The sequence below is a fragment of the Garra rufa genome, chromosome 1 (genome assembly GCF_049309525.1).
Source record: "Garra rufa chromosome 1, GarRuf1.0, whole genome shotgun sequence".
NCBI lineage: Eukaryota > Metazoa > Chordata > Actinopteri > Cypriniformes > Cyprinidae > Garra > Garra rufa.
The window spans coordinates 57,587,719-57,602,098 of record NC_133361.1 but is presented as its reverse complement, the minus strand read 5'-3'; the positions used below and the strand labels follow the sequence as shown (position 1 = coordinate 57,602,098).

Genomic DNA, 14,380 nt, shown 5'->3' with positions numbered 1-14,380 from the left:
TGTTCTTCCTCAGATCTTCGCAAATTTCGTTCATACAAAGGCGGATCAGTCAGAGATCTTTTACGAGCCATGAGAAACAAGGTACATTTGCTAAACAAAATTGGCTTATCTTGGCTTGACTCACCACAAATATCTAGTGGTTACATGAGATAATATGTATTGGAATGTAGCACAACAGAGTAGAAGGAACACAAAGTTCCTTTTTTAATACATTAAATGTAGTTGATTTGTTAGCTATTTTGTCTTTGGTCATTTTTGAAGTGACATTAGGGTATAACTTGTACAAGTAGGGCAAGAAGAATTCTGATGATAAAAATTGAAAAAACTACTATTAAACTATTAAACAAGCAATTACAATAATTTATTGATTTGTATATTTAAAAGCACAACTAAAATGGTAGTTAAAATCCATGTTGCAAATATAACGTTTCACATGATTAAAAACTCCCGTTTCTTTTATGGACAAACTGTCTAATTTTTATTTCATCTTTGTTTCCTGTAGAAACACCATTACCGGGAGTTACCCAATGAAGTCCAGGAAACACTGGGATCCATTCCAGATGAATTTGTCTACTACTTTACCTCCCGTTTCCCTCTTCTTCTGCAGCACACACATCTGGCCATGCGTTTCTGTGCTGTGGAGCGACCTTTCCTGCCTTACTACCATGCTTCTGAACTGCTCACACACCAAACAGTAGCACAATGTGTGCCTCAGACTCCCCACACACAGCATAGCAGTCCATCAGTGCCCTCAGGCCTGTCATCGTCCAGTCAGATATTAGCAGCTACACATGAATTGTCAGACACACCCTCTGAAATGGCAGTCTTGCCCGAGCTCACCACAGAGCACACACAGACAGTCCCAGTGCCTCCCACACTGTCCACGCAGGAGACTGGAGCTCCTTAGTGGCAATTGGATGGACTCTTAATGGATGGACCCTTTTCGGACACATTCCAAGGATGAGTCGTCTTTCTGTGTGGGTGCAGTCTGGGCCTGCAGTGTCCAGGCTGTTTCACCACAGAGGCCGCCATCCCATCTTTAGTGCCTTACATGCTCATTTTAGACAACAGCTATTGTCTGAGCGATTTAAAGGTCCCTTGTGAAGATGATTTGGAGGATGCTGAAGAAGATGGTTTGAGGTGTGCTCACAAAACTCTGCAGTCATTCCTTCCATTTTTCAAGTATAACGTGATCGGAAGGCAAGGGATTTTTGTTGAACACTTGAAGTGAACACAAGAAATGCTACTGTGCAATGTTGAGTCATGCTTGGTGAGAGAGATCATGCTTTTAAATATATATTTTTGTACATATTTTAATCATTGATAATTGATCATTGGTTGAAGTGGCCATTGTGCCTTTTCAAATGATACTGTGTAGTGTGACTTGTTCCTGAGGAGAAGCTAATGCTTATGGTTTCACCTTTTGTCTTTGCGGCTGAAAGCTGTTAAAGGACTAGTTCAACTAAAAATTTAGTCATCCTCTTGTTCCATACATGTACAAGTTACTTTCCATGGAACAACTGAAATGTTCACCGTTTTCTTCTGTACAGTGACCAGCTGCTGTGAAGCCCCAAAATGACCAAAAAGCATTATAACAGTAGTAAACTCGTGTACTCAATATTCTAAAGAAACACATCTAAAATTAAGTAATTATTCACTGATAATCTCCCCTTGCACTGGATTTCTTCATTCTCTTTAAGAGTGTGAAGACATCAAACCAGATTTGGTATCAGTGAAGCCAAAGAGCATTAGTTCTCACATATCGTATGTGGAAGCACAAATGGCTTCGGGAGGCTAAACAGTGCGAAACAAATATGAGCTAATTCTACTATATACAACTGGTTTGAAACGAGAAGTAAATGATGACAGAATTACATTTTTTGGGTGAACTGTTCCTTCAAAGTCTCTGATATGGAACCAGCTGTATGACATTACTGGTATTGTGCTTGCAAAAGTTCTGGATATACTTTCATGACAAACTCAATATCCTGCATTGTGCTCATACTTTCAGTCATTCAGTCATGCACTTTTATAATTTGGTATATTTCAGCAAAACTTGGATTCTGGATAGTGTGGTTTAGTTGTAGCTTTCAGGTGATTCGCTCAATGTTCTTATATATGGAAATTGTTGAACTGTTTTCTTGGTTTTAATGGATCCCTGATTCAGAAACTGGGCTGTTGCTAGGAAATACCAGGAAAAATGTCTCTCCTGGGCCTGATGTTGGTCAGATATTCAGTGCGTATACAGCATTGTAACATGCATGCAGTTTTGAACTGAAATATTCCAGATTCAAGCTTTTATAATGTTACATGTTTTTTTAATGTTCTATATATATTTTTAAATGGTACATTTTGAGGGAAAAATGATTAAATGCCTTTTTACATGTAGTGTTAATAAAAGCTGCTATTGTGCAATGCCAAGCATGTTTTTACCAGCCTTTGGAACAGATATGAGTGCAAATAGCCAACCTTTTTGGAAGGCTGTTTTGGCTAATGTCAAGTCCAATGCTCTAGTTGCTCACTGTTGCTCAAAATATTTTGTATATAACATTACTTCTATTTACTCTTTAGCATCTTCAATTCCTTGCACTTAGTATAAACATCGTTTTATTTATACATGATACAATCAGTAACTACTAACTTTAAACTGTTATCATGTCATCCAGGTGGATGCTACACACTGGTGGTGGATGAGGAGAGTCCCCTCACAATGTAAAGTGCTTTGAGTGTTTAGAAAAGTGTTATGTAAATGTAATGAATTATAAATATTATTATAACTACCACCAGTTACATGTACCTTTTAACAGTTTGTGTAATCTGGGAAGACCAGAAAGCATACACCATTGTATATATACATACAGTTTACATGTAACTGCTGAAACCACTGATGATGACCAATACATATACAGTTTTATACAAATCGCAATAACATTAATTCACTCTTATTTCACCAATTTACTCCCAAATTTTTCTTAGACGTGAAAAAAATACAAATGATGTGTTATTAGTAACTCCTTAAAAAATGCTTTATTTTTTATGGAAAAGTATATGGGGAAAATAGTGTTTTATGGTCAGTCACAATTGTGACCAGTGGGATAGTGTTCATACTGAATTAAAATATTTATGCAGTCATCAATTTTATTATATATCTCAGTGCAGTTATGAACAAATTAAACTGTTTTAAACACTGATAGGAATACTGAAATAAAAGAAAAAATCTAAGTATTTTCATATTGTTACTTTATTGTAACATATATCATGACATTGTTATAGTGCAACCAGTATTAAAACGTCAATATTGAAACATTTGCAGCATTTGCACTTTTAGTTTAAAGCATTATTCACTGTAACTTTGTCATTGTGACATTTTAGTACAACCTTTACTACTCTGCAACTCTTTGTCATATGTTTGTTAGCATACTTCACTAACATTTTATTTTAGCATTTTGATACAGCTTATGGTGCAAACAGGAATTAATGTAAGGAAGTAAAGTTATGTGAGTTTTTCACAAACCATATGACATTGCACATATTTAGACCCTTTATGTTTTCCAATTTAGCAGCAAATGCACTAAAACACCAGTCAGTCACTTTTTTAGAGCTTTATAAATGAAAACCCTTTTTATGGTCACTATTGTGTATGTATTTCGCTTGGAGAAGAAAAAACTTGCAGTTTTATTTATTTCTAAAAAATAGCCAAATTATTTATATTTGTTTTTCCTATAGAAAAGAGCAAGTAAATATGGGAATAAGGGAGGGAAGTGTGTTATTGTGCTTGAAGGCACCTGCATGCGAGTCCAGCTAAGATAATGTCTCTGTCTTGTTCATCCCTTCACTTTCTCCATCTACTGTCAGTTCTCCACTTTCTGCCAGTCCCCATTTTTTTCTCTAATTAGCCACAATAATGTAATGTGGTATTCATTATCATTTGAGAACCCTTGTCAAGCAAATATTAATACGTGATTATTTGCAATTTGATTGATTTGCGTATTATGTAATTAATTTGGTTACTTTTTCTATTAACAGCCCTTAAATGACACGTTTATCTTTAAATTACTGGGTTTTGTATTAAGAAACTTTTTAACTCTGTTCAATATCAATATTCTGTTCGGTTACTTTATATTATGTTTATTACTTTAACTGTTGTTTATATACATGGATTGGAAACTTTTATTTTCATCTCCAGGAAATCAAAAGTTAAGACCTCTAGCGCCAGCCCTACTTGGAATGTTTGCTGCTCCACACACAGCGCTCATTGAGAAGCAGTGAGAGTCGAGATTTAGGTAGCTGCCCACGCGCACACTGCGACGCAATTTGTTTTTTTGGGTAGGGCTTGTGCTATTCTAATAATCTTTTAATAATACAAAATTTGGCATGATATATTTGATTTACACATTGTTTTACTGATTAAAGGTTGGACCCTTTGGAAGATTCGTCCTTTATGGACACAAGGGCGGTGGCTGAACCCGAGTTCATGCAGGAAAGACGAGCCAAAGTAAGTTTGTTTGATTTTTTTTAATCCCAAAATATCGCTTCATTTTTGTCACTGCAGAACGGGCGTCGGATAGCAACCCAATCATGATAATACCAGTTGTAAAAGTATAAATATCATCTCAGCAGCTTGTTTCTCTTTTTCTTTAAAAAAAAAAAAAAAAAAAAAAAAAGTGCAGCGAAACATGGAAATAGTATAGGCAACATATATTACATTAACAGTGAAATGGCCATCAGTGCTGGGTAGATTACTCAATTTAAAATTGTAGTTGATTACAGATTATATGAAGAAAACAAAAAGTTAGTAGCATAATGTAGGTTACTCGTTTTAGGTAATGTATTCTGACTATTACTTTTAGAGTACTGTTTTATCTAACTAAAACATACCATTAAACATATTGTTGACAAAAAAAAAAGTTAAGAGAAAGAAATATGGGCCTATTTGATACTGTAACAGATCAGAGAGAAGACAAAAGGCAGATTAACAGAAAGTACAGATATTAATGATAACGTACTCGGTTACTAACGTAACCTCGGTTCTCTCAGAGAGGGAACGAGTACTGCGTAGCTTACGCTAGGGGAAAATCCTTTCTGCGAGAGATATTGAAGCCAAAAAATTATCCTTAATTTTGTATTAATGTAAAACGCGTTGCCGCAGTGAGCAGACATAGGCGAGGCGTACTGCGTGCCTATTGGCTGCTCCGCAGCAACTGCAGCACCTATCGAGCGAGGCTTGGCGCGAAGTCAGCTCCAATGAGTGCATTTCGCGCCTGACACGTCATCTCCCGCCGAAAGTGGCGTGATCCCAGCCTATAAATATCGCTCGCAGGTAGCTACACTCTGGTTTTTTCATCATAAGAGCGCCCAGAGCAGACGCTTGCACGGCAAGGTACGCAGTACTCGTTCCCTCTCTGAGAGAACCGAGGTTACGTTAGTAACCGAGAGGTCACTCTTACTGCGTAGCTTACGCTAGGGGAACGCCCTGTAAAACGCCGTGCATGCCAAGATCTGATACCATAGACCCTAGGGCCGTAGCCCGGGGTTCATACAGTGCTTAAACATATAAGGGGATTAGTGCCCTAAACACACTGGCTCCTGGTGTATCCGGGCAGGTAAACGGCCTGGATAAACTTAGAACGTGGGTCCAGATATCTGCTAATATCTAGACCAACAGCAATTTGGCCTGTAGGGCGGGAACCTCCAGGTTGTAGAATCTTATAAATGTAGACGGAGAGGCCCAGCCTGCCGCTGTACAAATATCTTGCAAGTCGATCCCACTCGACCAAGCCCACGACGAGGCCACGCCCCTCGTGGAATGTGCTCTGACACCCAGCGGGCATTGCATGCCCTTAGACTCGTACGCCAGTGCAATAGCATCCACTATCCATCTGGATAAAGTCTGTTTTGACGCAGCCATTCCCTTAGAATGCCCGTAAAACGAAACAAACAGCTGTTCTGTCTGTCTAAAAGCAGACGTGCGAGACACATAGACTCTTAGCGCTCTAACTGGACATAAGAGTCTCGTGTCAGCCTCTCCATCCACAGCCGGTAAAGCAGACAGTGCGATGACCTGTGCTCAAAACGGTGTGTTAATAGACTTTGGCACGTATCCGTGCTTGGGTTTGAGTATGACTTTTGAGTCGTTGGGCCCAAACTCCATGCATGTCGCGCCCACGGAAAGCGCATGCAAGTCTCCCACGCGCTTCACTGAAGCGAGCGCTAGTAGGGATATAGCCTTAAGAGACAGATATTTTAATTCAGCCGCCCGTAGTGGTTCAAATGGTTCGCTCTTCATAGCGTCCAACACCACAGAAAGGTCCCATGTTGGGACTGAGGGCGGTCTGGGTGGATTTAACCTTTTAGCTCCTTTAAGGAAGCGAATGATTAAATCGTTCTTCCCTATTGACTGACCTAGCGTTGTCCTCGAGAACGCTGCTATGGCCGCCACATAAACTTTGAGCGTGGACGGGGACCTGCCCTTGTCCAGTAGCTCTTGTAGGAAGGAAAGTACATCTGTCACACCACAGTCTGTGGGTGTGGATCCGCGGGCTGTGCACCAGTCCGCAAATATCGACCACTTCGATGCATAGAGCCGTCTAGTAGATGGAGCTCTAGCCTGTGTGATCGTTGATATCACTCCTGTGGGGAGTTCATCATATATTCCCTGGTGACCCATACATGAAGGGACCACAGCTCGGGATGGGGTGCCAGATCGCGCCGCCCGCCTGCGAGAGGAGGTCTCTCCTCACAGGTATTGGCCACGGTGCGATGCTCGTCATCTGCATCAGCGCTGGGAACCAAGTCTGGTTTCCCCAAAACGGCGCTATCAGCAGTATTGCACACCTTTCCTCTTTCACCCTCTCTATCACCTGAGGTAGGAGAGAGACTGGGGGAAAAGCATAAAGAGGACGGCGGGGCCACGTATGGGCTAGCACGTCCTTGGCTTTGGAAAAGAATTCTGGGCAATGAGCGTTGTCCTGAGATGCAAATAGATCTATCTCCGCTCTGCCGAATGTTTTCCATAATAGCTGCACCGTCTGAGGGTGCAGCGACCATTCGTCCGCTGGAACATTGTTCCTGGACAGTCTGTCTGGTCCTACATTTAGGGTCCCCCGCACGTGCGCTGCCCTTAGCGAGCACAGGTTGCGATGAGCCCATACCAGAAGGCGTTCTGCGAGTGCATGTGGGTTTCTGGACCTGAGTCCGCCCTGGCGATTTATGTAAGCCACTACCGATGTGTTGTCGGAGCGGACTAAAACATGACTTCCCTTCAATAGGGGAAGAAAGTATGTCAGCGCATTCTCCACTGCTATCATTTCGAGGCAGTTGATGTGCAGTGACTTCTCTCGTTCTGACCATAGGCCGAACGCCGGTCTGCCCTCTAGCAGTGCCCCCCATTCCAAGGTGGACGCGTCCGTGGACACTACTTTCACCCTCGAGGGTCTCTCTAGAGTGACACCCTTTCGGTACCAGTCGGCTGCTCTCCACGGCATCAGGGCTGTAACGCAACTCTGATCGATCGTGAGACGGAGTCGACCGGACGCCCACGCTCGGCGCGGCACGCGCGCTTTCAGCCAGAGCTGCAGTGGGCGCATGCAAAGCACCCCTAACTGTAGAACTGATGATGCTGAAGCCATAAGACCTAACACTCTTTGAAAGGTCTTGAGCGGGGCAGACTTGCTGCGGCAGAGCGCGCTCACTGCGCTCTGAACGCTCAGCGCGCGCACTGACGAAAGCTTCGCTTTCATTGCCAGCGAGTCTAATTCTATGCCCAGGAAGGAGATATTTTGGCTGGGGTTCAGCGAGCTTTTCTCCCAGTTGAGATCCACTGACACAAGCCAGTCTCCTCGGCACACTTGCGCGAGGATTTTCCTGGTTGTGGGCATTCTGAACTTTCGTTTCACTAGCGCTTTGTTCAGTTGCCTTAGATCTAGTGGTCACTTCGGCTCGTAGCAGGTGTGCTGCATCTGCCTTTATCGTGGTCTCGACGCGCGCCGTGTAACCTCTCTTTATAATGTCCAGCACCCATTTTGAGACCCCTGGGAGTTTTTCCCATGCATCTGCATGTAATGCGAGGGGGTAGGTGCGAAGCGCGCTCCGATCTGTTACTAACGGAGCCGCTTCGGTGTCTGTGACATGCAAGGCTCGGGGTACGCTGACCGCGGGGACTGCTTTCTCTGTGTGTATATGTGGTTGCGTGGTAACGGGCACATTTAACACACTCGATGCAGCTTTTAGCCGCGTAGACTGGGCGTCGTTCGGTTTACAGAAACCGTAAGACCTGCCTGATGTAATATGTGTGGGCACTCTGGGGTGGGCACATATACCACATGCGAAGTAGGTGAAACTGTAGCGAATAGCCTCCTTTAATAATGTCCAGCACCCATTGTGAAACCCCTGGGAGCTTTTCCCATGCATTTACCTGTAACGCAAGGGGGTAGGTGCGAAGCGCGCTCCGATCTGTCAATAACGGAGTCGCTTCGGTGCGTTGTGACGCACGAGTGACCGTGACATTCGAGGCTCGGGGTACACTGACCGCGGGGACTGCTATCTTTGTGTATATATGTGGTTGCGTAGTAACGGGCACATTCAACACACTCAGCGCAGCCTTTAGCCGTGTAGACGGGGCGTCGTCCGGTTCGTTTTTACAGAAACCGTAAGACCTGCCTGATGTGATATGTGTGGGCACTCTGGGGTGGGCACATTTATCACATGTGAAGCGCAGCCGATTCGGGTCGACTTTATGTGCGCGGGTTTTGTATGACAGGATGTGCTCATGTGTATGCGCATGCGAGCTACACACAAAACCCCTTCGGCTACGGCCGGAATACCCGAAAATACACTCCTTTGAGGATTTAATTGGGTAGCCGTGAGAACGGCTCTTGAGTGCAGACAAGCAGGCTGCAGCGCCGGCTTGATGACTGCGGATAATGCTGGAACAGCCACATTTCTTGGAGCTGAGCGAGCGAATACTTTCGGTGGGAGTCTGGCAGCCGCGGGACTCGCGCACCGGCGTTCAACACTCCAAACAGCGTTCGCCTGCATAGAGCGAACGCACTCCTGGTTTCGTTTTTACAGAAACCGGTTGACGTGCATAATGAGGTGTCTGTGAGCACTGTGAAGCGGGCACATTTAACACTCCAAAGCATAGAGTCAATGCACTGTTGGTTTCGTTTTTACAGAAACCAACAGTGCATAATGTGGTGTCTGTGGGCACTGTGAAGCGGGCACATTTACCACGTGTGACGCGCAATCGATCTGAGTCGATTTTATGTGCGCTGTGCTTGTGTGTAGAGATGAGCACTGGTTAGTGGGCATATTCTTACAACACGTGAAACTTCATCGGCCGTGGCCGGGACACCAGATAATACACTTTATTGGGAGTTTATCTGTGTAGCCGTGGAAACGACTTTTGTGTGCAGGCAAACGGGCGACGGAGCCGGTTTGTTGGCTGCAGAAAACACTGGAACAGTCACATTTCCTGGGACTGGACGAGCGAATAACTTTGGTGGGGGACCGGCAACAGCGGGACTCGTACACCGTCCTTTTCCTAGTTGCTAGGACGATTTCGGAGGCTCAGGTTTCAACTCAATCCTGGGCCGCGGGCCGCGTCTGGCGGGGCGGCGGCCGGACGAGAAAAACATCAGAAATCGTAAACCACGGGTGCCTCTCAGCAACGGTGAGAGGCCATGCTACGCAGCGCTGCGTCTGAGCAGAATGCGCGTTCCCGCTCTGGCGGGAAACGGAAATCCTCTTCCTCCTTCATGGCCCCCCTCGTCAGCGGCGTCGATGGAGGCGGTGGCATACAGCGGCCACTTTACGTCCGGAACAGAGGCTGACGAGGTCGATGAAGCAGGCGGGCGAACCGGCGAGCTTTGTCGGCTGAAGGAAGGGTCCGGGGCCCGCTGGGCACAGCGCTTTTTACGGCGCGACACCGCGCGGGCGGGGGAGCAGTCTCAGTGAAGAAGGCAAGGCAAGTCCTCAGAGTCGCCATTGGCATCTGCACGAGCCGTATGAAAGCATCTTTAAAAAGACACTTTGCTCTCTAAGAGAAACAGTGTGTATCGCAGCGGCGACACACACTGTAGATTATAAAAGATTATAAAGGATATAGGCGCCGGAAAGCGCAGCAGGAAGGCACGGAAGGCGGCGTGGCCAGCAGCTCCAATGGCTCGTCCCGCTGAGATGCTTGCAGTCGACGGCGGCTTCTTCTCCGGCTCCAGCGATGCATGAGCTTCGCTTGAAGGATGAAAAAATCAGAGTGTAGCTACCTGCGAGCGATATTTATAGGCTGGGATCACGCCACTTTCGGCGGGAGATGACGTGTCAGGCGCGAAATGCACTCATTGGAGCTGACTTCGCGCCAAGCCTCGCTCGATAGGTGCTGCAGTTGCTGCAGAGCAGCCAATAGGCACGCAGTACGCCTCGCCTATGTCTGCTCACTGCGGCAACGCGTTTTACATTAATACAAAATTAAGGATAATTTTTTGGCTTCAATATCTCTCGCGGAAAGGATTTTCCCCTAGCGTAAGCTACGCAGTAAGAGTGACCTCTCGTAAGAGAACTTAAGCAAACAGACTAAAGGAGGTGGTTCAGAACAGAAAGATAATCAATACCAACGTAACAGAAGAAAACCAAACAAACAGAACTTAACTTCGGGTGGTAACTGAAACAAGATGATGGCAATGGTTGCGAACACAAATCAGGTACAAAAGGACAAGATCACAGGCTCACAGGCAGGATAACAGGCAGACTAGTTGACAGGCAAACAACCGGTAAGGCATACAAAGCTGGGAGAGGAAAGAGTCCGGGTTCTAACAAGTAGACCAGACAGTGAATGATTGAATGTCCCAGGTTTAAAGGTTGTATCAGCAATTTCTAGCCTAAAACATAAAGTGTCAATTTCAGCTGACCTTTCTTCACGATCCGCTCGCTGCCTGCCCCATAAATTGTCTGTGAAAAAAAACGCGTCTCTCTGGTCAGCCTAGGGTCCGAGATATGCCAAAAAAACAATCGGCACTACCAACCTTTCCACAGATAAACAAACAGTGTTCCAACCAATCAGCGTCAGGGGTTTGGTGTTGTGGACTTTCCTACTGGTGCAGGGATGTGAGGGAGGCGGAGCGAAAGTCCACAACACCAAACCCCTGACGCTGATTGGTTGGAACACTGTTTGTTTATCTGTGGAATAGTTGATAGCGCCGATTTTTTTTTTTTGGCATATCTCGGACTCTAGGCTGACCAGAGAGACGCGTTTTTTTTCACAGACAATTTATGAGGCAGGCAGCGAGCGGATCGTGAAGAAAGCTCAGCTGAATTTGACACTTTATTTTTCAGGCTAGAAATCGCTGATACAACCTTTAAGTAGTGTGAGCAGTGTGATGACCGGCAGGTGAAGGTGATTAGAATTCTGGTGATTGGGGCTGTGCAGGTGCAGTGAATGAATCTGACGGCCCGGATGGATTCCTGACAGATACATCGTAAAATGCATTAAATATTCATTTCAACCAGGGTTTCGCAAACTTGGCTTAAGAACTGCAGTGCAGTGGGTTTGTAAATTTATATAAAGGTGATAATTAAATAATACAAACATAAAATATGTTATTTAAACTCGAACACTATTAAACATGTTTTATATATCTTGAACTTTTTTTGTAATACAGGTAAAAATACAGGGTACCCCTTTAGTGTCACTTTTTAACATGCAGGGTACACTTGCTTTTAGTTGTTTGCGTTAGATAAAGATGCACTTTATTTCTTTACATGCATTTGTACAAATATAAATCGTTTTATATATATCTATACTTTAATAGATAGGAGATGTTTATAGTTTTAGTTTCATAGATATAGGACATAGATGGGAGCACCATACTTATGGGACAAGTATGGGACACCTACTTGGCCACATGTCCTTTCCTTTCCTTCTCAAAACACGTAACGTAATAAAACATGTAACAAACAAATAAAAGTACAATCACAGGTTTTTGTTTTGTTTTGTTTTGCAAAAACTGTCCAAAAAAACAGTATAAAATATTACAGAAAAGTCATGTTGCACTCTGAGTCTTCTGAAGGCATACGATATCTTTATGGAAAGAAAAGGGTAAATCATAAGGTTTTAATTACTGAAAATGATCCTGGACGCTCAATTAAAATGGTCATATCTCATGCAGTAAGATATACCGGAACATTAGCATGATGCAGTCGGTCACAAGAAACACAAGAGCCAATGGCATTTCACAACCAAAGCTGACGTAACTTTTTCTGCCAGCAATTTTTCAATTTGCTCACAGACTGCACACGGGATATGAGCTTTACGGCAGATGGAGACATGATCGCGTCTGTTCCTCTCACAAATCTAGCCGATTGTAAATGACTCTACAAACATATACATTCTGCTTCGTGTCATGCATTACAACTCCCCTTATCTGTTATAAATTCACTGTAAACCATGGCTTCTTCGGGCTTATTGCTATGTTATTTAAAGCAACAGAGGACCTTGCACATCGAAAAATTACTGAAGGGTACCCTGTGCATTAAAAAGCGATGCCAAAGGGTCCTTAAAAAGTGTCAATATGTGGCAAGTTGAGATTTAGAATGTGTTGGCTGATAGGGTTTAACTGACAAAAATGCTTGGGAATCACTGTATTACATGAACAAACATTAATAAACACGAATAATAATAAATGCCCAAAGTTTTTCAGGTTTGAACAAATTTAGTCAAGAATTCCAGAACCAACAATTACTTAACTTAAGGTTACTTAAGGTCACAGGATATGATGAAGACATTGGGCCTAATTTATAAAATGTTACGAAACCATCCTTAATGTGATCTTACAATCGTCTCTCAAATATGTGTACGTGTGATTCATAGAATGAATAAAAAACGCACGTACAGAAAATGCACATACGCCTCAGATGTGAAATCTATGAACTGCAAATGATCTTGAACTTGAACACAACTGAATGGTTTCAGCTCACTGCCTTGTAAACTAGACTCCTAATTAATGTCATTAACATATAAAAGATCGTGTCCAAATCCTTTAATTTGAAACAGCGAGCTGCAAGAACAGCATACATTTACAAAAATCCTGCAGTACTCCGACAGTAAAAAGTGAATTACGTCTGCTCAGACCCTGACATGACAGGGCAGTTTTTACAAATATGAGCGTTGGTGATTAAAGCATATACACACTAAGATCAAATCTGTCTGTGCACACACTTTATAAATGAGGCCTCTAGTGTTTCACAACATCATCAGCGTTTAGTAACTTGATCTGGTGGGGGGTTCACCTAAATTCAGAAGCATGGTTTGCAAATTTAGTTACATGACATTTACATGGCCATTCTATATTGGGAATACAGTAAAAGGTAATGCTATGACACAGTAGAATTTTTAGAAAGGAACATATAAAGGAGAAAAAAAGAAGAATTAGGGAGAATCAATAAATGACTGCCATTGTGTGAATAATATGTATTCCATAAAGAAGTAACTGTAATCTGATTATAAGCATTGTAAACTTAAATATACTCTAATTACAAGTACTTATTTTTTGTAATCTGATTGTGAAGTCCAATTTATGTGTAATCAGTTGCTACCCAGCATTGGTCACATGATCCTACTGAAATAATTCTACTGTACTGATTTGCTGTTCAGAAATATTTATTGTTATTCTTAATGTTGAAAATAGAATCAATTTTAACAGTTGGCAACTGGTTCTAATTTTTGTGGAAACCTTGATACTTTTTTAGGAAAAGTTCTAAAGAAATTTTGAAATATTCTATTTGAAATAGAATTTATAAATGTCCTTACTGTAACTTTTGATTAAATGAATGCATCCTTGCATTTCTTTTTCTTAAACAAAATCAGTGATATTTCATGTTGAGGTGTCCTTTTTACATCTTACATGTACTATTATAATAACAATACAGTTTGCATAATTACTTGCAAGTAATCCTTAGCCCAACTCAATATATATTACACTATAATAAGGACATTTAAAATGAAGTGTAACCATAAAATCCTATTTATTCCAAACGTTTGAACCATCAAATATAACAGTTTCCCCAAAAATATAAAGCTTCACAACTGTCTTTAACATTGATGTTAATAAGAAACGTTTCTTTAGCAGCAAATTAGCATGAAAAACCATAAATAATAATAACCTCATGCATTAAAATAGACTATATTGTGCATTTCATGTGTTGAGCATTTATTTAATATAATGTACCCAGATGTTTGCTGGGCATACTGCAGATGAATGTATTGATGTTTCTGCTATAACAGGGTAATTACTGTTTTTCAAGGTTCGCAATATTGGGATGTTCGAGTTTGTACTGTGAATGATCATTAGAAGCCATTAAACAATGGGCAAGTATAATATTGTTTTAC

General features: G+C 42.5%; 1 protein-coding gene and 1 long non-coding RNA gene across 2 annotated transcripts in view; both read left to right on the top strand.

The window, feature by feature from the left end:
• The window catches only part of ern1 (endoplasmic reticulum to nucleus signaling 1), a 29,537-nt gene extending 27,122 nt beyond the window's left edge, over nucleotides 1–2,415 (top strand). The window contains exons 21-22 of the mRNA XM_073843250.1: nucleotides 14–81; nucleotides 503–2,415. Of these exons, the coding sequence (XP_073699351.1) occupies nucleotides 14–81; nucleotides 503–907 (473 nt within the window). The 3' untranslated portion in view covers nucleotides 908–2,415. The remainder of the gene's footprint in view (nucleotides 1–13; nucleotides 82–502) is intronic.
• Nucleotides 2,416–4,226: 1,811 nt separating this feature from the next.
• LOC141335071 (uncharacterized) lies at nucleotides 4,227–14,364 on the top strand. Its single transcript, XR_012355591.1, has 3 exons — nucleotides 4,227–4,326; nucleotides 4,414–4,495; nucleotides 14,296–14,364. It is a non-coding gene; the product is annotated as an uncharacterized lncRNA (long non-coding RNA).
• Nucleotides 14,365–14,380: the final 16 nt, after the last annotated feature.